The sequence below is a fragment of the Lepisma saccharinum genome, chromosome 23 (genome assembly GCF_977018435.1).
Source record: "Lepisma saccharinum chromosome 23, izLepSacc3.1, whole genome shotgun sequence".
In the NCBI taxonomy this organism is placed as follows: Eukaryota; Metazoa; Arthropoda; class Insecta; order Zygentoma; family Lepismatidae; genus Lepisma; species Lepisma saccharinum.
Window position 1 is genome coordinate 60,262,477 of NC_139251.1, and position 26,351 is coordinate 60,288,827.

Sequence of the window (26,351 nt, forward strand, 5' to 3'; positions counted from 1 at the left end):
GCTTAATTGTGCACCTTCATATCATGCACTTGACACTCACTTACTGCCTTCTGGGACTTCTTATTGGCCAAAGATTTACCAATAAAAGTACTTCTCAGCTAGGCATACTTGTCAGTTAGGACCAATCCACTGTGTGATCATTGGTGTTGGATTATAACCTATTTTCTTGGAATGAAAAATGTTACTCATTTGCTGTTAAGCTTTATTAGCTGATTCGATGATTACAAGTGTACTTTAGAACAGGGATTCCTAATCTTTTTACGTTCGCGGCAGCCTTAGGAATGAGATTAAAAAAATGGGGCACACTTGTTTGATTTTTTCATTTTAACCTTAAATTGAAGTTGAATTATGTTATCAGAAGCACGTTAAATTTATTGTAAAAAAATACCTACTCCATTACATTTGCTACTTCCTAACAGTTTTATTTTGTTTATCCCTAGAATATCTCGCGGCATCCCTAAGCCGATCCCCGGTTGGGAATAACTGCTTTAGAACATCGTCAAATAGAACTAGTAGGATAGGACCTAAAAACCGTACTCCGGTATAATCATGTCCTTTCGTCATGTAGAGATCCCACATTTACGGAACCGGCCTGACGAAGTTTTCCTCCTTGCCTGCACCGAACACCACGAGGTTAGTGCGAGAGTTGCTTCGCGATCTTTTCCCTGGATGACCAGTCTTGGGGCAAGTGAGAAATATCTTAGCGCTTACAAAATGTGTTGGTATCATGCAAAAAATTTATTTACAAATTTCCTTGACAAAGTTATTTACACATCTCTACAGTAGCGACGATTGTGTGCCAAAACTGGGCCTTGGTGGGGGGACAAGGACAGTTTACATTCTCTTGGTAGACAAGGTTTAGCATTAAGATGATAGTATGGGGCAAGATGTTGGGGGAAACTGCCCCTAACGCCTCCTAATCTCCGTCACTTAATCAGCATGAAAATGAGGGGCTGTTTAGCTACAGCCGGTTTTGCAATGTGTTACAATTTTAAGGCATTATTAAAAGGTGTATGCTAATTTTTAAATCAAGGATTCAACTTAAAAGTATTTTAATGTGAAATTGTACAGAAAACAACAGATTCTAAATGTGAGAACACAGATCAATATACGTACAGATGCATCGTTCTCAACAAGAAATGTGTGTTCTAGTCGAAACGACTACAGCGACACATGCTATTCCAATTTATCACCAGCTACGGCTCGTTGTGACGTTCTTTTCTGTCCAGGTTAAAACATTATTGGAACTTCCCCTTGCACTTTTTTGCGGCAGGGCGATGAGACTCAGTAACTAAATGGCAGCACGAGTCTTCCCAGGACGTATTGCAAATTACAGCCTCATTGCGGTATCCTTATCCAGGTTTGTTCGAACCTAATTTCTGTTTTTGAGACAGAGAATTTCCTAACTTCGTTTCTTGAAACATTTTCTTCGCGGTCGGCTGAAAGTATGTATTCTGTTCTGGACACCTGTTGATTCTTGGATATTGTGAATGACAATCGACACGTTCAAACTGCTAGCATTTGAATCATTCTTGTATATTCCCCGTTTTTGTCGAATAGTGTTCTTGTATGCACGTGTGGACTGTAGTGCGAGAAGTCACGTTCTTGCAATGGGAAAACTCACGTCACCTAATTCGTGCGCATTGTAGTGTGACATTGTAGAATGTGAAAAAGAAGGCAAAATAAATAGCCTATGGAAACAGCTGGAAAAGAATGGCTATGAGAAGGAGGATAGACTGGACATGAACAGAAGAAGGAAGAAAAGTGGCAGGGGAGAATTGGAAGAGAATGAAAAAGAGGAAGAGAAAGAAAAAGAGAGGAGGTTTGGAATAAGGAGTATGTGGAAGACCACAGAAAAGATATGCAAAGTGCTTAGAGGAGAAGAGGAAGAGGAAGGGATTATCTACGAAGCGAAATGTAAAGATTGTCAGAGTGTGTACATAGGAGAAACGAGAAAGAGGCTGAAAGACAGGTTGAAACAACATAGAGATGATGTAAGACTTAAGAGAGAGAGAAATGCGATATTTAAACACACGAGAAAAACAGGACATAACATAGAGTGGGATGAGGCTAAGCAGATAGGAAGGGAGAAGAGAATACTAGTGAGAAAATGGAAAGAGGCCAAGGAAATAGAGAAGAAAGGTGAAGAAGACACAATGAACTGGAATGGGGGACTGAAGTTAAACAAAGAATGGAAGAAGGTGTTAGAAAGAGTGGAAAGGACAAGAGAGAAAGAGGAGAGAAGAAGGAAGAAGAATGAAGCAAAAAGAGCGTGAGATAAAGAGTCCTACCACATTCTATATGGAAGAAAATATGTTTAGCCTTTTAGGTAAAAGTACAGTTGACAAGGAAAAGCCACCTGCTAGAATGTTCCAGAACAACTTTCCAATAGTCTGGAGGGGAGTAATATTTGTGTATATATATCGTCCTTTTTGTACCTTGTTAAATTTGTATTTGGTGCAGAGTCTGAAGAAGACCTTGCTAGAAGGTTGAAACGTTACGTTTAGTTTAAGTTTTATAATGAAATACGTAAATTTCTGCCTTGGTCAGCATATTTAGTTTTTCATATCATGGAAACAAGGCTTAATGGTGTTATAATGTGACATTGTATTGAAGGCAGAAAAAATAGGAAGTTGTTCACTGAAGAAGCGGCCCCTTTCCACGTAATATTTTTTTTTACCTCTCTACACCTTTGCACATTCCTCTTCTGCTTACTAACCTCGAGGTGCAGTTAGCAGGCGGAAAATTGCGCTGCACATTGATTGGCCTCCACAATAGTAACCAAGATGCTCAAGGCATTGAAAATCGGCAAGCTTTTGGAACCCGGAAATAGTCTCAGGTTCTGATACAAATGCTTTTGGTATCCTAGATACCCAGTTGTGGGCTTGACAAAGGCTGTTTTCGATGATGCGTTGTTGATTCTATTCCTGATTATTGACCAAACGCCATTGTTGAGCTTTGACCATTGTAGTAATCGTTATTTAAGCAAAACGGAAACTTCAATATTATTTTTTAATACTCCATGTTACAAATTTTGCATAAAGACATAGACAATAACAAAACACAATATATTCCCACATAGCAACCGACGCCGTTCTCCGATCTCTCCATGTCCAATTTCTCCTTACCCACTTGATGTCTGTGCACCCATTTTATAACTCCGCTTTTTGAGCTTAACTTCCAAAAGTCTTGATCCTACCCTTTTGACAACTTGATTCGTTATAAATTTAGGTGATAGTGATGGGAAATTCGTTACTAGTGTTGGGCAATATATCGTCCATACGAAATATCGCGATATTGAAAAAATATCGTCCACGTGATACCAACTAGACGATATATCGTCACGATATTTGGCGATATATATCGTGTCAGCGATATATTGGACATATTTTCTTGACGATATATCGCGATATGACATTTCCGATATCGTCCACTCCTATTCTGTATCCACACTATTTCACCGGGGTTTGACATACAAGTCTCTTCTTCCCATTTATTATTATCTGACTGTTCTTCTATTTGACAATTCGGTAAGTTAAATATACAGAGTGTTCATATAGTCCCGGTACCATTACAAAAAAACATAGATCGGAAACTACATGCAATAGCACAATTCCGTTGATTGCAAAATGAGCTACAACTCTCCATGTTTATATGCCATACACCTCAATGTGCGCCCCTCTAGTTGCTCTCAGAACATCAAGGCGGTAATCTACTTCTGCCGATACACGCCCCAGCATGTCACCAGTAACAGTTAGGATACTCTTCGTTATCCTTCTTCAAAGAGTAGCAACATCTGGAACAAGAGTGCGGAAAACACAATCTTTGACATACCCCTAGAAGAAGAAATCCAAGGGTGTGATATCAGAAGAGCGCGGTGGCCAGGGAATAGGTCCATCACGGTCCATCCAACTGCCAGGGAAATGCCTATCCAGAAGACCTCGAACATGCTTGGACCAATGAGGAGGTGCTCCATCTTGTTGAAAAATTATGGTTGGCTGGAATTCCTCCAACTGAGGAAGAAGATACTGTTCAAGCATGTTTTTTTTTTGTAATCGTACAGGGACTTTATGAACACCCTGTACTTCTAGGCTGGTAATTCAATACTCTCTTCGCTGGAGACATACCTAACTGTTGGAAAATCTTAAATAGGGTAGTATAAGATACTATCTATCATCTGCTTCCAGTCGATACTCCGTCCATAATTTTTATTTTTCTGGAAATCTTGTTAAATATCTGATTTACAGCATATATCGATTGTACAGTCACGGACAGTGCCAGCTTGTAACGATTCCATTGAAAGACAATGTATTCATTACAAGCCGGCAGTGTCCGTGACTGTACGAGTATTAGGTGTTCAAATACATGCTCGGCTCTTAAATTAATTCATTTATTATACTTTACTGTTGCGATTGTTAAAACTGGAACTTCTCCGCTATCTTTGGCCACTCCAATACCAACCTAAAAATATACAATACTCTACTTGCAGACGACGTAGCATAGAAGCAGAAGTGAATACTATGTCATGCGAGAAGAAGCACGTTAGGAACTCCATGATTTTTGCATATCAACTAAAGAAAAATGCAACCGAGGCGAAGAAAATGATTTTGGTGTAGATGCCGTATCATACAGCGTCCACAAGAACTGGTTTCGGTGATTCCAAGAGAGGAATTTCAATCTGGAAGATGTCCAGCGTCCTGGATAGCAAAGAAGAGTAAAGGGCGACGATTTGGAGCAAGTATTTAACGAAAAATCAACACCAACTGATTCGTTTCAGTAAATAAATTGAGAGGAAGAGACCATTTACCGGCAGTGGGACTAGGCAGGTGATATTGCAGCATGATAACGGCAGGTCGCACACGGCAAGATTGGGTTGGAAAGTTCTGCCTCATGCGGATTATTTCCCTGACCTGGCCTCTTCAGAATATCACCTGTTCCGGTTCTTGCACCACCACCACGTACTGGATTCACACTTCAGAAACCTTCAAGGGGTGGAAAATATCATTGTTAAGTTCTATCGTCAGGAGATTCACCAGCTGCCCGAAAGATGGCAAAAGTGCACAAATTCCAATGAAGATTACTTCATTGATTAAAATGTAAGAATATTTCTCTTTCTTTAACAAAGGCGCAGAAATAATTTGTACAACCTAATAAATCCCTGTTGGAAATAATATGGAGAACTGAAAACCTGCGGCATTCAAAATATGTTTTATCTCACCTCAACTTATAAATAACATTGAACTGAATAGTAAAAATATACTAATAAACAAAATGTTGTGGCAGGCATTAAATCTAGGAGTAAGACCCGCTTTAGACGAAAGCATTTTCTTCAGCATTTTTCTTAACATTTATGCCATGCCCAAAATGCTACTGTGTAACGTGGAAAAAATTTATGGCATTTCAGATGCGATTGCATATTTCATGGTATTTCTCAAGGATAGGCTCGGTCCGTATCATTTTTCGTAGCGTAACCAATCAGAAGGGACCTCTAGATCACGAGTGCAGCTGTAATGGCGGCCGCGTGAGATGTAAACAATGTATCACTTCACATTTTTAAAAGCCAATAACTATTCATACGAGAGACATATCGTATCCTATAAAACGGTATTATATACTAATCAATGGCACTGTTTGAATACATAATTTATAGCGTATACAGTACACGCATGGAAGAATAAATTAGTTGTTTCAATTGTAAACACCGGACACTAGCTCATCTCGTATGCCAAATGTTTTCTGCACGCTTCGTATCGCAATCGCAAATGCGGAATGTTACAGGAATACTTCCGTGTAAAGTATTCTGCTATAAAAATGCTAAAAGATTTTTGGGAGCATTATGCTAGCAAAAATGCTAAGGGAATGCTTACGTCTAAAGCGAGCCTAAGTAAACATTCCAATTCAATTGAAGAAGCAACGCAAACTGAAATATACTGGAAATGTTAGAATACTCACCCTATGATGCAATGACATATTCGATCCCTGGAATTTGACTATAGTCTGGAGGCTTGCTGGAGTCGAATTACTCTTAATAAGGGCGTTGTTACTGTTGTTTACTTTACTAGGCAAAAGAGGGGCTTCCAAAGTCTTTGTGTTATAGCTAGGCGAGGAATTTTGGCTGAAACTGTCACTGGATACATTGGAGTCTTGCCTGAATGACGGCGACATCTTCTTCACGATCAGCGGCGGGGGAGGTGGACTCGGTTTCGAGCTCTGCTTCTCCGGACCAGCGGAGGAAGCGATTCCGTATCTTGGCGGGATGTTTGGTGGTGGCGGTGGCACGGGGGGTGTCTTCTTGATGTGCTGCACCGAGGGGAGGAAGGTGGGGACGAATGGGGTGCCACCGTGTAAGGGCTTCGGGAAGTCGTTCACGCCTGCGCAGTGGGCAGAGTGTCTTCTGGGAAGTTGGATGTTGGTGTTTGGGTTTGTGGGTTTAAGGAGAGCGTCCCTCTCCAGCGTTGCCGGTTTGGTCACCTCTCGCGTGACGTCGTCCAGGAGGTCAACCAGTGACCATTCTCGCCTGTCTGCTGCTTGTTGGACGTCATTGGTGGATGTGTTGTTGCCGCATATCCCATTGGCTGTGCCGGAGGTCAAGTCTAAGCCACTGTCTCCAAAAGACCTGGAATGATAAAGAATTTTATGCATGATAATTTAGGAAATAGTGCAACTTAGTGCACGTAATAGTTTATCATCTGAAACAAACATATTAGAGAAATATAGACGATAAGCAGAATTAAGTACAGAAGAATTGGAAATAGTAACGGCATTTGTGAAACAATTACTGTTACCGAAAAATTCTTCACAGCTTATAGCTTATACCTGGTTTTTACTAATTGCCTCAAACCAAATGCCACACGGAAATTGCATTTTAGTTTTAAACATAAATAAATAAAAAATCCAATCAAGTGAATTATCGCATCCCATTTACATTCTGTATTTAGAGCAATTGACGAGAGATATCTGTGGTGTTGCCACCAAGTGGTGGAAATTGCAAGAAACAGATATATATATATATATATATATATATATATATATATATATATATATATATATATATATATATATATATAACATGTTACGGGTTCCAATCGTGGCAAATCAGATTAACTAAAATGGCATAGACGGATGAAGTTGAATGGGTCCCAACCATTGAACTACAGTATATGCAGTACAGTATATAACTGGAACGTTCGCTGCAACGCAGATCGGCGACGAAAAGTGAAGCCACGTTCGAGATTAAACGGAACGCAACTCCAACTGGCGGCTGGGAAACAGCGAATCAGCGATCACTTGAATTTTCTTCGACTGGGCTCGGGCATTTTCGAGTCACAATGTACCGAACGGTGTTCGCGGGACGAACAAATGAGCGTTGGGTCCACCACATGTTGCCAAACGTACTGGAAAACGCAAGAAAATTTTCTCGGGCAACGATATTGCTAGCACCACCAGCAATTCGCGAGGTGTTAATGGTACAACTGCACACGTGGTCCTACACGAGAGAGTTTTACAGGCAAACACTCTACAAACACGCAAATAGACAACTGGCCAGAAAGTGACGCTTGGCAACGTTGCTTCGGAAGAGCGATGTGACCCCTTCAGCTTTTAGTTCACAACTGAGTTTGTTGACACCCATCGAGCCACGCATCCCCGAAGATGATTGGGGGACAGAAACGACCAGAAACAGCCGTCAAAGTCATCCGCCAGGCGGAGTTGACATCCGTATAGTTCTTCCAGGGAAGTTTGGAAGAAAACGCGGTAATCCCATAAGCTAAGCTCGCCTTTTTGCTTTCGTAGAGGGCAAAATAAAACATAATTTAACCATGTTTATGCATTCAGTGCTATAAATGAATGTCTTATTAAGGTGTTTCTTCGCTATTAACAGTTGGCATCTGAGATTTCAAAACAATTAATCAAAATCTAATTATTGATAACAACTCGTTTGAACCAGTTTCCAAATTCAAATACTTAGGAGTAATATTAACAAATAAAAATTATATTATAGAGCAAATAAAAAGTAGGTTTAATTCAGGAAATGCATGTTACTTCTCTTTTCATAAACTTTTGTCTTATCGTTTAATATCTAAGAAACTAAAAGTTAAAATATACAAAACAGTAATTTTGACTGTAGTATTATATGGGTGTGAAACTTGGTCCCTTACATTGAAAGAGGAACATAAATTGAGAGTATTTGAAAATAAGATCCTTAGGAAAATATTTGGTTCTAAAATAGATGAGGAGACAGGTGAGTGGAGAAGGTTACATAATTGAGAACCACATAATTTGTATTCATGTCCAGATATTATTAGAATAATTAAATCAAGAAGACTTAGGTGGGCAGGCCAAGTGGCGCGAATGGGAAAGGAAAGAGGAGTTTACAGGATTCTTGTTGGGAAACCTGATGGTAAGATACCTGTAGGAAGGCCAAGACGAAGATGGAGGGACAACGTTGAGATGGACCTAAAGGAAATCGGTAGGGATGGAAAAGAGTATATAGATCTTGCTCAAGATAGGAACAGATGGAAGGCCTGTGTTGCTGCAGCCATGAACCTTCGGGTTTAAGAAGGCTAGAGAGTTAGTTAGTTAGTTATTATATCCAAGGCTGAATACCAAAACCATTATCCACCAACACTTATGATTCAGAGACCGGTTAACTAACAAAATGTAAATTTATCACCAAATTAGGTCCCTTTACCCTACGACTCTCAACCTAGAAATAAAATCTTAAACATCCTTTAAACAAATTCTTTCTCTCTAAAACTGTGTCTTTTAAAAAATCATTATTTCCCTGGTTGAATATACCACATAACGTCAAATTTCAGTTAAGTTTTCCCTTACTAATTGCACATACTTTGCCGTGTTTCTTTCGTTACGTCTCATCTTCTGTGGATGTTTTATGTTGCTCAAGATGGCTGTGCACGTACAAGGCATTAGTTTCCCTAATGCGGTTCAATTAAAGGATTCTTCCTTAGATACCTCTTAGGCTCTTACTTTGACGTCACACTTTATGTAAACTTCAGGAGAAAAAATCCGACCATGCAGAAAATCTTCATATGCTCCAAGATTTTCCACCCGTAAATAGAGAAAACGAGGAACTATCGGCTTTAAGCTCAAAAAACGCGTGTCCAAATATCCACGTAAAAATATCAAAATATGTATAGAATCTGTGTACATGCCCAATATACGTAAAATATACGTAAATATATTTACGTAAATATACGTAAAATTACGCTTATAATATTTTCCGTAATTGATTCACCAGTAACTTAGATATAGGGAACAGAAAATCGCAGTTTGTAACTAATGTGCTTTTCTCCGAACACCCTAGAATTATTCAAACTGATCGCGGGCCCAACTGGCACCTTACTTACCTTTCGATACATAGCTCCACCGATCGTTTTCGGGGTTATGTGCCTCGCTGAGTGACAACAATCTCGGTTGGGAAGTAAGAGCTGTACGAGGGGGGCCTGGAAAGTTCATGAAATCACCCTGAAGAAATACAGCTGGAACAACCATTTTAATACATTATTCAACGTATTCCCCCTGAAGGTCAATACAGGTTTCACGACGATGTTTTAACATTTATAACCCTTTCAAATATTAAGGTTTTGTCCTGCTGTACAAACCAGCCCTCCACCTCCTCAACCAGTACCTCTTCGGACTGAAAATGTGTGCCCTTGAGATTATTTTTGAGGTTTGGAAAGAGGTGATAGTCGGACGGGACCAGATCAGGGGAATAGAGTGGGTGGGGTACACAGATAAAGCCCAGATCCGCCAGCAATTGCATGGTTTGATGGGCCTTGTGCGAGGGCACATTGTACTGGAGAAATTGCACACCACGGCTCACTTTGCCCCGACGTTTTTCCTTCAGAGCCGCCTTCAATTCAATCAAATATTGGGAATAAACAGCAGCATTGATGGTTTCACCCTGTTTAAGATATTTTATGAGGATCTCACCGTTCTTATCCCAAAAGACCGATGCTAAAACCTTCCCCGCTGACCTTTGGCTTCGGAACCTTTTCGGTCGAGGAGACCCACTGTGGTGCCACTCCATGGATTGCTGTTTAGTCTGTGGGTCATAATGGTGAATCCATGTTTCATCTTCAGTCACCAGACAGCGCAAAAATTCATCAGGGTGTTGAAACTTGCGCACGGTCTCCCGTGACATCTGCACCCGTGTTCTCTTCTGGTCAGCATTCAGACATTTTGGGACCCATTTCGCACTGAGCTTCCGCATGTCCAGATACTCTGATATTTTGACACCCACGCGATATCCCCAGATATGCAGCAATGGTTTTGGTAAATATGCGCCTATCCTCCATGATCATGTCGTGCACTTTGTCAATGTTTTTCGTGGTCACTGCACTTGCAGGCCTGCCAGAGCGGGGTTCATCTTCAGTCTCACCATGTCCAGTCTTAAAACGCCTCACCCATTTGGCTACTGTTGTATATCCTGAGGCATGCTCCCCCAAAGTCTCATGCAAAGTTTTATGGATATCCATGGGGGATTTGTCTTGCAACACGAAAAACGTGATTACACTGCGAAGCTCATTCTTCTCAAATTTCCTTAGGTCATCTGCCATCTCTTCTTACTGAATGTGAAACAAACAAAATAACAATGACAAAAGGATCATATTCAGGATAAGAGGTTTACAATATATGCCCTTTCTAATGGCTACAACGATTTGTTTAAATTTTTATTTCTTCTGGGCGATTTCATGAACTTTTTAGCCCCCCCCCCCTTCGTAGAGGTAACATCGGTCTCCCATTACAACGTTGCCAAGCCTACGTCTGTTTTTGTCAGTTCTTTTATTAGCTCTGTTGTACAGTATTTGGGTGTTTTGTGTACTAATTTCCCGTTCTTTGTGTACTAATGTACAACTTTTATCCAGTATCGGCGCTTTACAGTACGTTTGGCAACATGTTGCGTATCCGACGCTCATTTGTTTCGTCCCGTCAGCAACATTCGGTGCCTCGTGACTCGAAAATGCCCGATGTTAGTTGAATAGAATTCAATTGATCGCTGATTCGTTGTTTCTCAGCCGCCAGCTGGAAGTGCGAGCAAGTGTCCCGCCCAGTTCTCAGTCTTTCAGCCAGTAAATAAATGCTTCTACGCTCCTTTCAGGGCGAACAATGAGTCTTGAGGGGCCAACGCACAGACAAATAAACGCATCAGCTGTCACAAAAAAATGCATGAAGTCCGTAGCTCAGACCAAATGCAATAAGATTAAATGTATTTAAAGTTAATTTGGATAATATGCAATCCACAGAAGGTAAATCGTAAAGATTATAAGGAAGAAAGTTGTTTATCTAAAGCTAAGCTTATTAGAATAATATATAATTGGCGAAAAGCTGTAAACCGTAAAGATTATGAAGTTAATTTGGATAATGTATAATTGAGGAAAACTACAAGTCATAAATATTATAAGCATGAATGTCTAATGTTAGGCCCAACCCCTAGAATAAACAAGAAACCAAAATAACTTTTGGAGGAGGAAAAGTCGCTCTACAAAGACCCGCTAAATATGGATTAATAAAATGAGGGTACGCGTCTCAAAGGAGAGATGGAAATAGAATGAGGAAAGATGAAAGAAACATCCAACATGGATTTGTAAATAATAATTAACTGAGTCCCTAGAAGCGCCGAATCGATATGAAATTTCAACTGTGTACTTTCAACAGGAAAGCAATTTTGGACTAAATGCATATTTACGAGAAAGTAAGAAGTCTGAGAAGTAGGCAAAGGTTTAATTCAAGCGATCTTTGTTTCGAAGAAAGAATTGTTCGAATTTTACGATTTTTGACGCTAGATGGCGGCGTGAGCAGGATACTTAATGTTAATATTTCGTAAGCAATTATTAAATATATTTGTTCCTCTTAGTTATACGTTTGCAATACACAAACTTCTGATCTGTGTGGTCTTGCTCACTTTTGCGTCACTTCGGTGTTCTGTGGCAATCACACCTTGCAAACTAACATTTCAGCATTGAAGTTTGCACCACTGACTATGTTTTTGTTGAAAGGTTATTTTCAGCGGTATAATATGATACTCACAGACAAAATTGCGGACTTTGACTACTGTGGATAACATGAAAATAAGATTGTTGCCTAACTATTCGGCGAAAAGTGGATTTTAATACCAAATTTTCAATGGTAAGTTTTGCCATCGCCGTAGGGTTAGGCAACACACATAACGTTATGCAAGATAGTACGTATTTCAGGATATAGGTGTCCCATTTTCCTTGCCGATGACTATATCTAATCAGGATTTTTCAGGAATTTTCAACTATTTTAAGTTTTTTTAAACCTACTTCAGGATTTGTTTTAGCCTAATTTAAGATTTTTAGGGCCTATTTTAGGATTTTTAGTTCAGAATCAATGTAAAAAAAATGTAAGCTTAATTGTTACCCTACTTTAATAATAATAAATAATAATAAATATTTCAGGAACTTTAAAGCACACTTCATAGAACCTAACAATCCGAGATCTACTTATCATGCACGACTGACGACAGAACATTATAGCCTGGTGCAAATTCTCAGAAATGTGGCTGTAAAAAATGTAGGAAGCATTTTTGAGGAAAAGCCGGCAAACAACATTTTCTGAATGTAATTGATGTGCTGATTCCGAATATTTTGTTTGCCACTCTCGATTTTGATGTTATGTGCTTCAAATCGCTAAAAAACAAAATGGCGGCCATACGAAATGAGCTCCAAATAACTTTTGAAGGAACAGAAACAAAATAGTAATCTTGGTGTCAAACATTATGTTTTTAGGTATGCTGAATCCAAATATTATGTTTTGTAATCTGAAGTTTGAAGTTATTTGCTCCAAATCGCTAAAAAAAACAAAATGGCGGCAATACGAAATGAGCTCCAAATAACTTTTGAAGGAGCAGAAAGAAAATAGTGATCTTGGTGTCAAACATTATGTTTTTGAGTATGCTGTATCCGAATATTATGTTTTCTAATCTGACAGTTTTGAAAATTGTTGTTGTTTTTTTCCTCTTTTTTAAACAAAAGAACCACAAAAATAACTAAACCTATAATATATATATATATATATATATATATATATATTTACTTTATCTCAGAATGATAGAAACATAGAACCATGGATTCACTTATAAATTTGAAAAGACCTGCACCTATGAGACATCATCTTGTTTCCTATCAGTTCCTCCAGAACATTGCCACAAACAAAGGATTTAGCTACTTCAGATATTCAAGATACTCTCCTCGAAGCTGAAACACTGGGCCAGGTAAAGCTAGACACCTTCGTGAAGGAAAGGATGATGGCCCCTGGTAAAAGTCACACACAAGTCAAGTTAAGTGATCCTCTACATAAGTCAAATGCAAAGACCAAGTCCCTCTATGAAGTTAAATTGGTAGTAAGTGGCAAGGAAACCATTTTGAAAACTGACAGAAATATTCTCCAGCGCCTCCTAACTGCCTATGAGGCAGGTCGTAATGTGGATCTAAATCGCATTTTGTATCATGAACTAATGCCAATTCCAATCTCCCTTGCCAACACAAACAGAAGTCCGAGAACAGGAAACAAACCCATTCTAGCTGATGTGATGACCAAGGATGTAATTTGTCCACCTGATATATCAATTCCGTCTCCGTCATGCCTTATAATAGAAGGTCAAGCATTAGTTGTTGCACTTGGAAAGCCTGCAGGAGTTTTAAACTTTGGTCAATTGGCAGATGCATTTCTTAACCTTGTTGTTTCTATGGGAAGAAGCTTTAAGAGGATTGATGTCACCTTTGATCGGTATAACGCAACTTCAATCAAGGCTGGAACAAGGGATAGGCGCTTGAAACATGCTCATTTAGTACCGAGAGTAATAGAAAATGGATCCGAGCCAATCCCCAACAAATTCGGTGACTTTCTTGCTAACTCAGAGAATAAAAAAGATTTGGCCTGTTTTCTCTCTAATCATTTGATCAACAATGCTCCTGAAGACAAAATATTTGTGGTTTTCGGTGGATTTCACAAGGAGGATGACGTACGAACAAACAATCGTGATTTGTCTATTGAAGGATTGCAGGCAAACCACGAAGAGGCGCACACGCGTATTATAGTTCACTGTCTTAATTCTGGTGCTTATAACATTGTTGTCTCAGCACGTGATGCAGATGTATTAGTGCAATAGGTAGATTAGATATACGAAATTGTGGTTGCGAGCAGGAACATACATTCCAGTACATGAAGTCAGGCAGAAGCTTTAATTTACGGATCCTGTCTTCGAAACTCTCATCCCATTCCACGCCATAACAGGATGCGACACAGTATCCTACATTGCTGGGATCAGTAAGAAGACAGTGTGGAAAATATTTAACACTACTAAATCTTGTTGTTGACGAATTGAAACAAGAAACAGCACACAAGGCAGAGAAGTTCATGCAAGTTGTATGGTGTACCGGATGCAAGCAGCTGTGATGAAGCTAGAGTAAAGCTGTTCAGCAAAGGAAAAACACCACAAGCACTGCCCCCCCCCCCTTACCGATGCTCTACGGTTACATGTACAACGGGTCCACTATCTAGCCATGGTGTGGAGGTAGTCGGTCATACCAAAACCTGTGTTACCACCACCTACTATCTTGGGATGAAAAATGGCTGATGAACAGCTCGTTCCAAAACTTCAATCGCTGCCACCAATTCCACAATCCTGCTACGACATTGTCACCTGTGGATGTTTGGGTGGTTGTATATCCGATACATGTTCCTGCAGGAAAGGCCAGCTTGCATGTACTGCAGCTTGCAAATGTGCAGATACTGGCACTAAGGAGTGCATGAATATCCGTGACTAGATAAATGTTATACTATTTTTGTAGGCAAAATAAGGTTGAATAAGGATAACGTGCGGATTTATCATACACTGGTACTGTTAATATTTCAATATGGTCTTATGCTTTGAATAATAATATAATTTTGCATCTTTACTTCAGAGATGTTCTATACTTTTTTCTGTATTAAAAACCTACTATTACACTGTTTTATTCCTACTCGTAGTTCAAAAGTATGGATTCGAAACATTGCATGGATGCACGTAGCCGCCATTTTGTTTTTTTGCGATTTGGAACAAACAGCTTAAAATTTCAGATTAGAAAACATAATATTTGGATTCAGCACAGTACCCAAAAACATAATGTTTGACACCAAGATCACTATTTTCTATCTGCTCCCTCAAAAGTTATTAGGAACTCTTTTCGTATGGCCGCCATTTTGTCTTTTTAGCGATTTGGAGCACATAGCTTAAAATTTCAGATTAGAAAACATAATATTTAGGTTCAGCATACCCAAAAACATAATGTTTGACACCGAGATCACTATTTTCTTTCTGCTCCTTCAAAAGTCATTAGGACCTCATTTCGTATGGCCGCCATTTTGTTTTTTTTTAGCGATTTGAAGCATATAGCACCAAAATCGAGAGTGGCAAACAAAATATTCGTAATCAGCACATCAAATACATTCAGAAAATGTTGTTTGCCGGCTTTTCCTCAAAAATGCTTCCTACAGTCAGAATTTTCGAAAATTGTCCCAGTCTATTACGTGTAGACCACGCTTTACAAAAAACAAAAATAGAGGGCAGCACCGGCATCAAAACTTCCAGCTAAATATATCAAACCATAAATAGACTGTATTTCGTCAGAACAAGGATAGTTTATGCATCCTATTTCATCAAAATAAAATATGTAAAAAAAAAGGCAGATAAGAGAAGCGCAAGAGGAATAATAATATAATAATATGAAAAGGGATATGTACAGATGCATGATTGATAATAAAATTTTGAGTCAAAGTCGAAGCCTATAGTGAATCAACAGTCAGTCCATAATCTGCTAAGAATAATAATTATTATGCTCCATCAAAGTCCAGAATATACTATTGGGCTTAACACAAAATAAAAATCTGTCTGGTGCGAATCACATCCAGCTGCCAATATTCACTAAAACTAAGAACTCTGAACCTGTACATCCTAACCTCACCGCATATGCATAAAACTAAACGAATTTGTAGGTTAAGAGCGTCAGGTTTAGAGCTTTTAGAAGTTATCTTTAGTGAATGTTAGCAGCTGAATGTGCCAAATGCAGGCCTGTTTTTAAATTTATAGCACTATTTCTGAAAATAGAGATTCCCATACGTACTATTCATTAATTGATTTGCTATGACATCAGTACTGAGGTACTGATCACATTTACGATCACATGTTCGTATATATTACTCTATTTTTGTTAATACAAACTATTATTGAATGTTCTCAGCTTTGAAATGAGAAAACCTGCATGACATACGTTGCGTACAGTCAGAAATGAAATCACTAATAGAAGTGCAATTAGAAAATAAACAAAAGACACAAATTATCTATTTCATTGCAGACCGACTTGACTATTTCTCTTATGCGTGTGCAGGCTAAATATGTCTCCGTGCTGTGCGAGTTTCCCGCCTGCACACTACACCTGAAGTCCAGCGAGCAGCAGAGTAGGAATTGGTGAGCCGCTTGCGTTGAGAGAGAAAAATACTGCGGTGCAAGGCGCCTTCTTCTCACCGAAGCACCTCCTTTTCCCTGTGCCATGATTGCAAAGCCTCACTGCACTCTTGCTCAGGAATCGGTTGAAGAGAGGTTTCCCATTGCAGGTACGCGACCGACGAAGCCTCATGTCTCGCTCCGTCCCTATTTTCCTCCTCTCTTACAACGCTACAGTACCGCTGTTCGCTCTGCAGTCTACAGGGTGTATCTCATAAGTAATAGCGCAAACTGACACAGTCGAAAGTACACGATAATAGAAGCAAAAAAGTCTCAGTAAACATGGGTCCGCAAACGAGCCGTTTTCGAGATAATTGCGAATGTGTGGTTACAAGCCGCCACTGAATTCCTTGTTTGTAAACGTCATTCTAGTAGGTAAAATGATAATATATGCGAATGTGTGGTTAGAAGCAGTCACTGATTGCATTTTGTAAACACAGAGTGCTTTATTCCTTGTGCGTTACAAGGTTTGCTCTTTGTTTACAAAACATAACATTTCCGAGAGGTGGCGTTGGAATCAAACAGGATGGATAAAAGGCCTCCCCGATGACGCAGTGGTAGCGTCGTCGCCTTGTAATCAAGGGGTCCCAGGTTCGATACCCGGTGGAGGCACATAGTGGTTCGGATCCCACTTTAAACTGTAGGTCCAGTCCCGATTAGCCTTACTGTGCATAAAGTAGACTTAAAACAAAAAATCAGTCAGTCAGGATGGATAAAAAGAGCAAGCCTCTGAACGCGCAATGAGTAAGGCACTCTGTGTTTACAAAATGCAATCAGTGACGGCTTCTAACCACACATTCGCACACATTATTAGCATTAACGACGTTTACAAACAAGGAAATCAGTACCGGCTTGTAACCACACATTTGCAATTATCTCGAAAACGGCTCGATTGCGGACCCATATTTACTGATAGTTTTTTCTTTCTATTATCGTGTACTTTCAACTGTGCCACTTTGCGCTATTACTTATGATACACCCTCTATATGTGCATACGAGAGCGCTCTTACACAAATACGGCGGGTTGCCCATACCTGTCATAGATGCTAGAATATATAACTAAACAAAGTACTGGGATAAATTACACAACATTGCTTTGATTCATTGATTTGGTTTAGTCCACTTCCCTTTTCTGCCACTTTTGGCTAATCTGGAAGATGAAGCGGAGTGATGATGTGATAAAATTGATGAAGGGATACTCACAAAGAACAACCATGCCCATGCGCGATACATTTCTTGGCATTCGGCGCTCTTTGTTGTCATATTTTCCTATATTTCCGCCGTGTGTTACGTCGAAGCAAACATTTCCATTTTACTGACTAATAGGAACAATAAAAATAATGTCACGAGGTCAGTGCTGTTAGGCCCCTTCTACGTTACCTTATGCCACGTGGCTCGCGTTCCTGCGACGGTGCTGCCTCCAGCTTTCCCATGCTGCACCGCCTGTGAGGGTCCTGGAAGTTGGAGCTGAGCGTCGTGCCGAAGGACATCCTACCAGCCGAGGGCTGTAGGGCTCTGCTCCTGAAACAAGACAAGATGATTAAGCTTAAGGGCTTATGATTGGCGGTATATTAAGGCACTACAACAATTAGGCATACTCTTTATTAAGGCGCGGTTGAGGTCTTTCCTGAGTTATGACAAGAACCATAGGCGTGCGCAGACGCTCTGATTATGGGGCGGAGGGGGAAGCCTTGGTGAAAGTACAGTCGAGAAATAAAAACCTCATTTCATCTCACTGTCCTATGGTATGGATGGATATGGAACAGGGACGTATATAGTGTGTGCCCTGGCCCGCCAAAAATCACCGTATTAAAAGAATTGAAACTTCCGTAGCACCAATGTTCTTTGCACCCTCCTTTATTTCCCCTCTTTGTGGTTCAGATCAGTGATGTGCCGTAGACTATAAGTTTACGTCTACATGCGTTGTCTACACTTAATTTACGCGTAGATTACATTGGCTTGTAGTTTACATAGACTACGTAGACAATCTAAAGTGCATTAAAATTAATTTTCAAGGGTTTCATGAAATGAAAGTGACATTTTCAACTGTATTGGTTCCTAACGAAATGAAAAGAATCCTATTTACAACAAAATTTCTCTACTCTTCTATTATCAACTATAGAAGAAGATAAATAGTATGCAAAAAACAACAACAGATGGCAGTCGTGAGGCAAGAGTGGTCATATTCCCATAAAACACTAGAATATTTCCTATATTAGGTTTCTTCCTAGGTGAGAAACTGTTCGAATTTGGAAGAAAGAGTATGAAGAGTTCTCTTCACACATCAGCAACTCATACGCAGTAAAATTTTACTTTAATTTCAAGACGCCCTTTGCTGAGTTATCACCTTTCGCCATGTTGTTTACATAAATTACGTAATCTACGTGTAAAATGTAGACTATTGTTGTTTACGCGTAGACGCACATCACTGGTTCAGATACTAATTTACGTACAAACATGGTTTCATGCAGCAGATTCCAAAGAACTACACATAATTAAGGGAGCGGTTACTCCCTCACTACGCCCTCTTAATGCTAAGTCCTACAAAGAGAAAGTTAACTGTCCTTGCCCCCTCTCCCCACTTCTGCCACCCAAACGCCGCCACTGATTTCTAATGTATGGGTAATTTATTTTCAGGTAACACAACTACCGAATAAAGCGTGCAGGAGTGTTTATATCAAGAAATTAGCTAGAGAACAAAATTGGATAGTTCCATTTCATAGGAAGTAATGTACATTCCTCCCAACCTTTCGTCGGCTTAAAAACACTTAATTCTTGAGAGAGCATAATATTGTTTAATAACGGAGATACGATTTCTCTACACTAAATTTCTGAGAGTATTGGGAGAGGCAACTGCTCCCTTTTGCCCCCCGTGTGCACAATTTTCTCCCTGTTGATCCTCCTGTGCACTTGCTTACGCCGTGTCCGTCCCGTCCTCTCCCGTTGCTTTCGTCTGCCGTCAAAGTCGTCCGAATATACTTGTCCCCTTACAGTACGGTTGTCACTTTTCCCGCCAGGTGTCACCCCGAACGTGACCCACCGCGCTCTTCAGCGCAGACGCACAGTACGGAAGCAGAGGACAGAAGCCAACCACACGTTTCAATGATTTCCACCTATTTACTACTCATATTTGAAATATGTCATGTGATTTCTTATTTAACAATTTTTCTACATACAGTGTGTGTCGCCCCAGTCGAATTTGTTCATGTTACCATTTGTAACTAGAAAGTGCAACATCTGCTTGTGCATGCGTTATCTATGACTCGCACAAGATTGAGAATGTTCGAGAACTAATTTAAATTTCTTTAAGGCAACAAAATTAATCATTGTATAAACGGTTTTGGCTTTAAAAAAATATATTAGAAAGATATGTTATTTACAATTTTAACTATTTTATGTAAATATTGTAAATATCTATTTTACATGTCGCAATTATGTAAATCTATAGAAACCTGTAAATATCCGCCAAGTTTCCTTGTTTTTTTGTAAATAACCGTGTAGTATAAAAGGAAGCCGATTTTCTGTATATTTCGGCTATCTTACCCGATTGCCGGTATCACAATTTTATCTTGTAGGGAGAATTACCAGCTCTTGGGAGGCTGCAATTTGCTTGAGTTAGTTTCTCAAACCTGCTGCTTTGGCTCGAGTTGCTTGCGATACCGAAAAGCAATCGTGACTAAGCCTGGAAGGGTTACCCGTTTCGGATTTGTCATAAAAATCTGCATCAGTTAACGTAAATCCAGGATAGCCAAGGATTAAGTATTAATGTATATTGTGCATTAATGTTAATAAACTCGACTTTTGTTGGAAGAAAGTTCCATACATTTTCATTCCTAAAAACTAAGGAAAGGTATTAAAATCCTACACCAGTGACCAGGTTAGTGTCATTAAGATAGTTACCCTAACAGCTATCTGAGAAGTTCGATCCTGGGTAACAGAGTAATTATCCTAGACAGAAGACCGTGAAGGTGCGTATCAAGTGTTATCTATAAAATGTTTAACCAGCACTGAATTTTACACCGTCTATTCAGTAAACGTTGCCTCTGCAAAGTGACATTTGCAATATGGCTGCCAGGCGAAGGCCACAGCGAGTTGAAGCGTGCATCTGCAGCGCCTTCGACCTCTGCTCTCCGACTCCACCTATGCCGCCAATTCGGACAACGGAGGAAGGTTGATTCTCAGGATGGAACGGTGTTGTAGGGGACATCTGCTTCCAATTCGGACGCGGCCTTAGCGGCAGGTCTGATTCTCTATTGTCCACTCGAGCAGAGGTGTCAACACGTGCACCGTTGCTAAGGTGAAAGAGCTCTTCTGAAATTTTCCGGCTTGTGTTTGCTATCACGTTATTGTTCTCTTTTCTTAGTTTCTTGCAGGCACATATCTAGAAATACATTTCGGGGGGCTGATAAGTGTCAATAATAATAATAATTAGAATAATTAAATTAAAATAATATTAATGAAAATGAATGAATGTTGTATTGTTATTATTACATGAATAGGTAAAGGGTTGGTAAAAGAATATATATATATATAACAGCATGTATTCACAACTGCCCTGGCAAGGAAATTAATGTCAAATAGATAAAGACTTGAATATATATTGAATAACAATAATTTTTTTAATTATTTGCTTTATTTTACTTCGCTTTTGTGCCACTTTAGGCAAATTTGCGAAGATGGGGATGAGTGATAATATGATTAAATTGATGAGTGCTAACCACTCCGCCACGGGGGCCTGCTTTATTGAATAACAAGAAAGGAGTTAGATCCAATGGTAACAGGGGAAAAAATTCTACGGTGATCACTTTTAATTGTCTATTACATTTAACGAAAAGTAAAGCTGCTGATTAACATTTTATGCATATTATCTTAAACCCTAAAAAGCTAAGGCTTCGCCAAATTGACGACGCGTAAATACAAAAAGATATCACCCACCCTTTCTTATCACATGATGCACTTGGCACCCTCAGTACCATCAATTGGCCTTGAACTATGGAAGGAGTGATACTCCCTGGGTTGAATTGCTGTCCAGTTGACAAATTATTTGATATTATTTTATCTGCGTAGTGTTATGACGAGGCATTAGCTTCAACGTAACAAATTTGCCATATCTATTTTTTGTTTCAACAAGGGAGAAACCATTGTTTTTTTCAAAACAAAAGTCAAAAATGTGGTTTTGTTGCTTCAGACAACTCATGCCACAGCATCCACCTATGAAACTTCCTAATAACATGTGATCACTAGGCCTCGGAAGTTGAAGACCTATAAATTGCCAAAAAAAAGGTCCTATAAAAAGACCTAAAAATGTCAAAAAAGGACCTAAAAACGGAAAAAAGAACGTATAAATGTGATCCAAATTAATTAATAACTTCTGTTTTAATTACATATTTAATGTATATGGTCGTATACACCATGCTGAAAGCTTCCAAACAAGAGAAAGTTGCCACTTACAGCGCGACCTTCCAGACAAGTTATGGTTAAAGGACCTTGTACCGTACCTGCTTCAGTCGTCCAAAAATATATATATATATATTTTATTATTATTTATTTACTACAGAAAGGATGTTTAAGAGGTGATGAACTGATGATGATTCGAATTGAGAATGGGCAGTAAAAACGTAGTCGAAAGAAGGTGAAGTTGCAAAAAGAAGCCGTTAAGACCTAAAAAAGGCTAAAAATGGGCCAATAAGCCTAAAAACGAAGAAAAAGGCAAAAAAGGACAAATAAAACCCACCTTTTTCTGACCTACAATGACAGAAAATGAACATATATTATGTTGGGCCTCGTCTTCGGACACTTGGAAAAAAAAAGGATTTTTCCTCAACTTCCGCGCCCTAGTGATAACCATGAATGGAAAGGAGGATGACAAAAATGTATTGCAGCGATTGTTCCAAAGCCATATGTGGAGAATACCAAACAAATTGCTCTTTTAAACTATGAACCTTAAATCATGCCAAAACTTTTTGTTTGTTACTATTGCTATCAGGAACAAATTATGTTAGTAGCCAATTTTAATTGCCAATAAAACTGTTCCTATGAAGCAAACGAGTAAGGTGTTCCTGATTTTCCACTTTAGCTCTCTAGGAAGTAACAGTGTGCATAAATCTTTGCAACTGTCCCACAAAGCCGCATTAGGCAAAATCCTTGCCTTCCAATAAGTACAGCGGCAATAAATAACCATCGATTACGTAACATATACTAAACAATTAAATTTTGATTTCTCAATATTAATACTTGGTGCTGGACCCCCCCGCTAAATACGTCCTTGCTTTCTTGTTATATTCTAGTGGTATTATTTTTATATTGTTATGTTTTTATTTTCGTTAATTAATTTATTATTTTCTGTGAGCATCAAGTCAGGGCGAGAAAAATTGCAGGTATTTGTCAACAATGTTACAAGAACCAACATAAAAGAATCGAACGTTTGTTCTCGGGCGAACAAAGAATTTTGTTAAACGTGTGGGACTATTTTCGTGCAATTCAATTCAATTCAATGGTCTTTATTCTTGGGCGAGGTTCAGCAAATGCTGATCTACCACCTAACCCGACAAAGAAAAATGTAGCAAAGTACCTAGGTACATTATTATACATGAAGATTATAAGACACTACATAAGTAAAATAACATAAAAGAAACTATAAAGAAAAACTACTACTGCAAAAAGAAAATCACAAAAAGAAAACAGATGACAAAGCAAGAGGGGACATAGAAACAATGAGGAATGCCAAGCGAATTGCATCTAAAGCAACGGGGATAACTACGTCGACCATCATTAAAATCAAACAAGACTTCGATGTCAACAAAGGAAAACTTTCATCTCCGAGGAAAAACAATGCTACGAAGGCGAACAATACTTTTACCCAGTCTGCTACTAGGAGGAACAACAATGACGGAGAGTTTCTTTTGTTGTTTCGAATGCAGCTTCACAGTTCTGAGGGCAAAAAATCCGTTTAAAAGTCGTCCTCTTCTTCTTTTATTTGTTACGAAACCGTCAGACCATCTGAAATGGAGTTTCATGTTCAAAATTCTTTCAGATATTTGAGAACACTACGTTAACAAAACACAGATTCATAATCGTAATCGAACCCCAGTAGCGTTAACCACTACACTATCCGCAAGGTTCTGAGCTAGTTTCAATACCTGTTCATGTGTGTTCTAATTGTCAATAAAACATTTCGACGTTTGAACTTCAGCTATTTTAATGCATGAAATGAGGATGATTTTACATATTGGATTTGTGAAAAATACACCTAAAAATTGCATGTGCTTTTACGTGCACTCACTTTCCTTCACCTTTCTTATGTCATTATTGAAAGTAAAACGCACATCCCTTGTCATCGGCTGGAGCGAGAACAGAATGCCTAAGCGCGTGCTGCTTTTCATTTTTTTTAAATTTAAACGTGGCAACATCGCATCGCCGAGAAGGAGGAATGACGTATATCCGATTTGCATCTAACTCGCCTGTCTGTAGGTTAGGAGATTTCTGTAAACGAGCCAAATACATTCAGGTAAGGCCTCCTCTAGTTGGGTGCGGGGCAGTGATGTGCGTCTACGCGTAAACAACGATAGTCTACAGTCTGCACGTAGACTATTTTATACACGTAGAGTACGTAATCTATGTAAACAACATGACAAAAGGTGATAACTTAGCAAAGGGCGCTGTGGAATTAGAAGAAAATTATACTGCGTATCAGTTGCTGATTGATGTGTAAGGATAATTTTTCATACTCTTTCTCCCAAATTCGAACAATTTCTCACCTAGGAAGAAACCTAATATAAGAAATATTCTAGTGTTTTATGGGGAAAAGACCACTCTTGCTTCACGACTGCCATCTCTTGTTGTTTTTTGCATACTATTTATCTTCTTCCATAGTTGATAATAGAAGAGAAGAGAAATTTTGTTGTAAATAGGATTCGTTTCATTTCATTAGGAACCAATATAGTTGAAAATGTCACTTTCCCTTCATGAAACCCTTGGAAATTAATTTTAATGCAATTTAGATTGTCTACGTAGTCTATGTAAACTACAACCCAATGTAATCTACGCGTAGATTACGTGTAGACAACGCATGTATAAGTAAACTTATAGTCTACTGCACATCACTGGTACGGGGCCTGAGGCATACAATATATGTCTATAACCAACATTTTTCAGAGGAATGAGAAAATTAGATTTCTGTTCGTTAGTCGGAAGTACAGGTGTCCTGTACGAGTCAAGTATAATTAATAAACACGATTACAATTCATTCATACGTTTCGTATGATTACCTAAGATTGTTTTTTTTCTTGTGTGATTGATTTTTTATTTTCGGCTTATTTTGTCTGATTGCGACGATGAGTATCAATGAGATGGATGAATGGACAATTAATTACAAATACATATGGACAAAATATCACAATTGCTAGACAGGCTGCGGGCAGTAGCGAAACTAACATGCTGTGCGCCCCCCGCAACTTTCAGTTGTGAGCCCCTACTCGTTAAAAAAAGTTTTTTTCTGCAGCCTACATTAATATTAGATATGTACAAATATGAAAATACATACATGTAATTTGAATCAATGTACAGGGTGGCTCAATAAGTTACTTAACACCCTCAGTACAAGGCCACTGCGGCATGGAATGTGAAAATGGAGATGACCAATCATTGCCTGGCCAAGGGGGAACCACATTGACGCCACCCATACGGTCGGCGGCCATCTTGATGTCCGCCATCTTGAATTCAACTTCAGAATTTTAAATGGGAAGGGGGTCGTGCGACATATCAAAATGGGCTAGAATTTCACGAGAAATGCAATGGTGAAGGTGTTTTCGACGTATCTTTAACCAGTAAAAAGTTATGACTGAATTCTTGTACCAATTTGCTCCTTTTCGAGGTGTTAGAAAAATGCCTTAAAATTTGTTTAGCGCATCGGTAATGCATCGAGATCAAAGTGACGTCTAGGGAGAGAAGTTCGCAAGCCATTGCACACGATTTTAATCGGATACATCCACGAAGAGCTGCGCATTATGAATGGTTGTCGCGAACAATTTACAGTGTGACGCTTCCATTGAATTAAAAGTCCTTCACAGTGACAAGGCTAATGTTTATGTTCAGAAGGATAAACAGAATATTCGATGCTTTTTATCTGACAACTCATTTTCGACAGATCAAAGCTGAATGGTTAGTGTTGGTAAGTTAATGGTGTGGCGTGCTGTGTGGAACACGATTGGTTAGTCAATTTTCCATCAACGGAACCTTAAATGCTTAGGGCTACTTGGATTTGTTAAATAAACAGGTTTTTTCATCCTTGCTTGTGGAAGAAGGTACTTTTTACAGAGTTTTTTCAATAGGGAAGAACACCAGAACACTTATGGGAACGTTATGAAGCAGTTTCTGTCCAAAGTTAGTTATCAGATGACAAGGGTCACATATTCTGTTTATGAACTTCCTTATGAACTTAAACATTAGCCTTGTCACTGTGAAGGACTTTTAATTCAATGGAAGCGTCACACTGTAAATAGTTCGCGACAACCATTTATAATGCGCAGCTCTTCATGGATGTATCCGATTAAAATCGTGTGCAATGGCTTGCGAACTTCTCTCCCTAGACGTCACTTTGATCTCGATGCATTACCGATGCGCTAAACAAATTTTAAGGCATTTTTCTAACACCTCGAAAAGGAGCAAATTGGTACAAGAATTCAGTCATAACCTTTTACTGTTAAAGATACGTCGAAAACACCTTCACCATTGCATTTCTCGTGAAATTCTAGCCCATTTTGATATGTCGCACGACCCCCTTCCCATTTAAAATTCTGAAGTTGAATTCAAGATGGCGGACATCAAG

The 26,351-nt window shown here is 39.1% G+C and overlaps 1 protein-coding gene across 1 annotated transcript in view; it reads right to left on the reverse strand.

Moving 5' to 3' along the window:
• LOC145977782 (atrial natriuretic peptide-converting enzyme-like) overlaps window positions 1-26,351 on the reverse strand; it is a 202,600-nt gene that overhangs the window by 121,728 nt on the left and 54,521 nt on the right. Inside the window, exons 2-3 of the mRNA XM_083110058.1 lie at window positions 17,906-18,046; window positions 5,953-6,616 (exon numbers count right to left, since the gene is read on the reverse strand). Coding sequence (XP_082966184.1) covers window positions 5,953-6,616; window positions 17,906-18,015 — 774 coding nt within the window. The 5' untranslated portion in view covers window positions 18,016-18,046. The remainder of the gene's footprint in view (window positions 1-5,952; window positions 6,617-17,905; window positions 18,047-26,351) is intronic.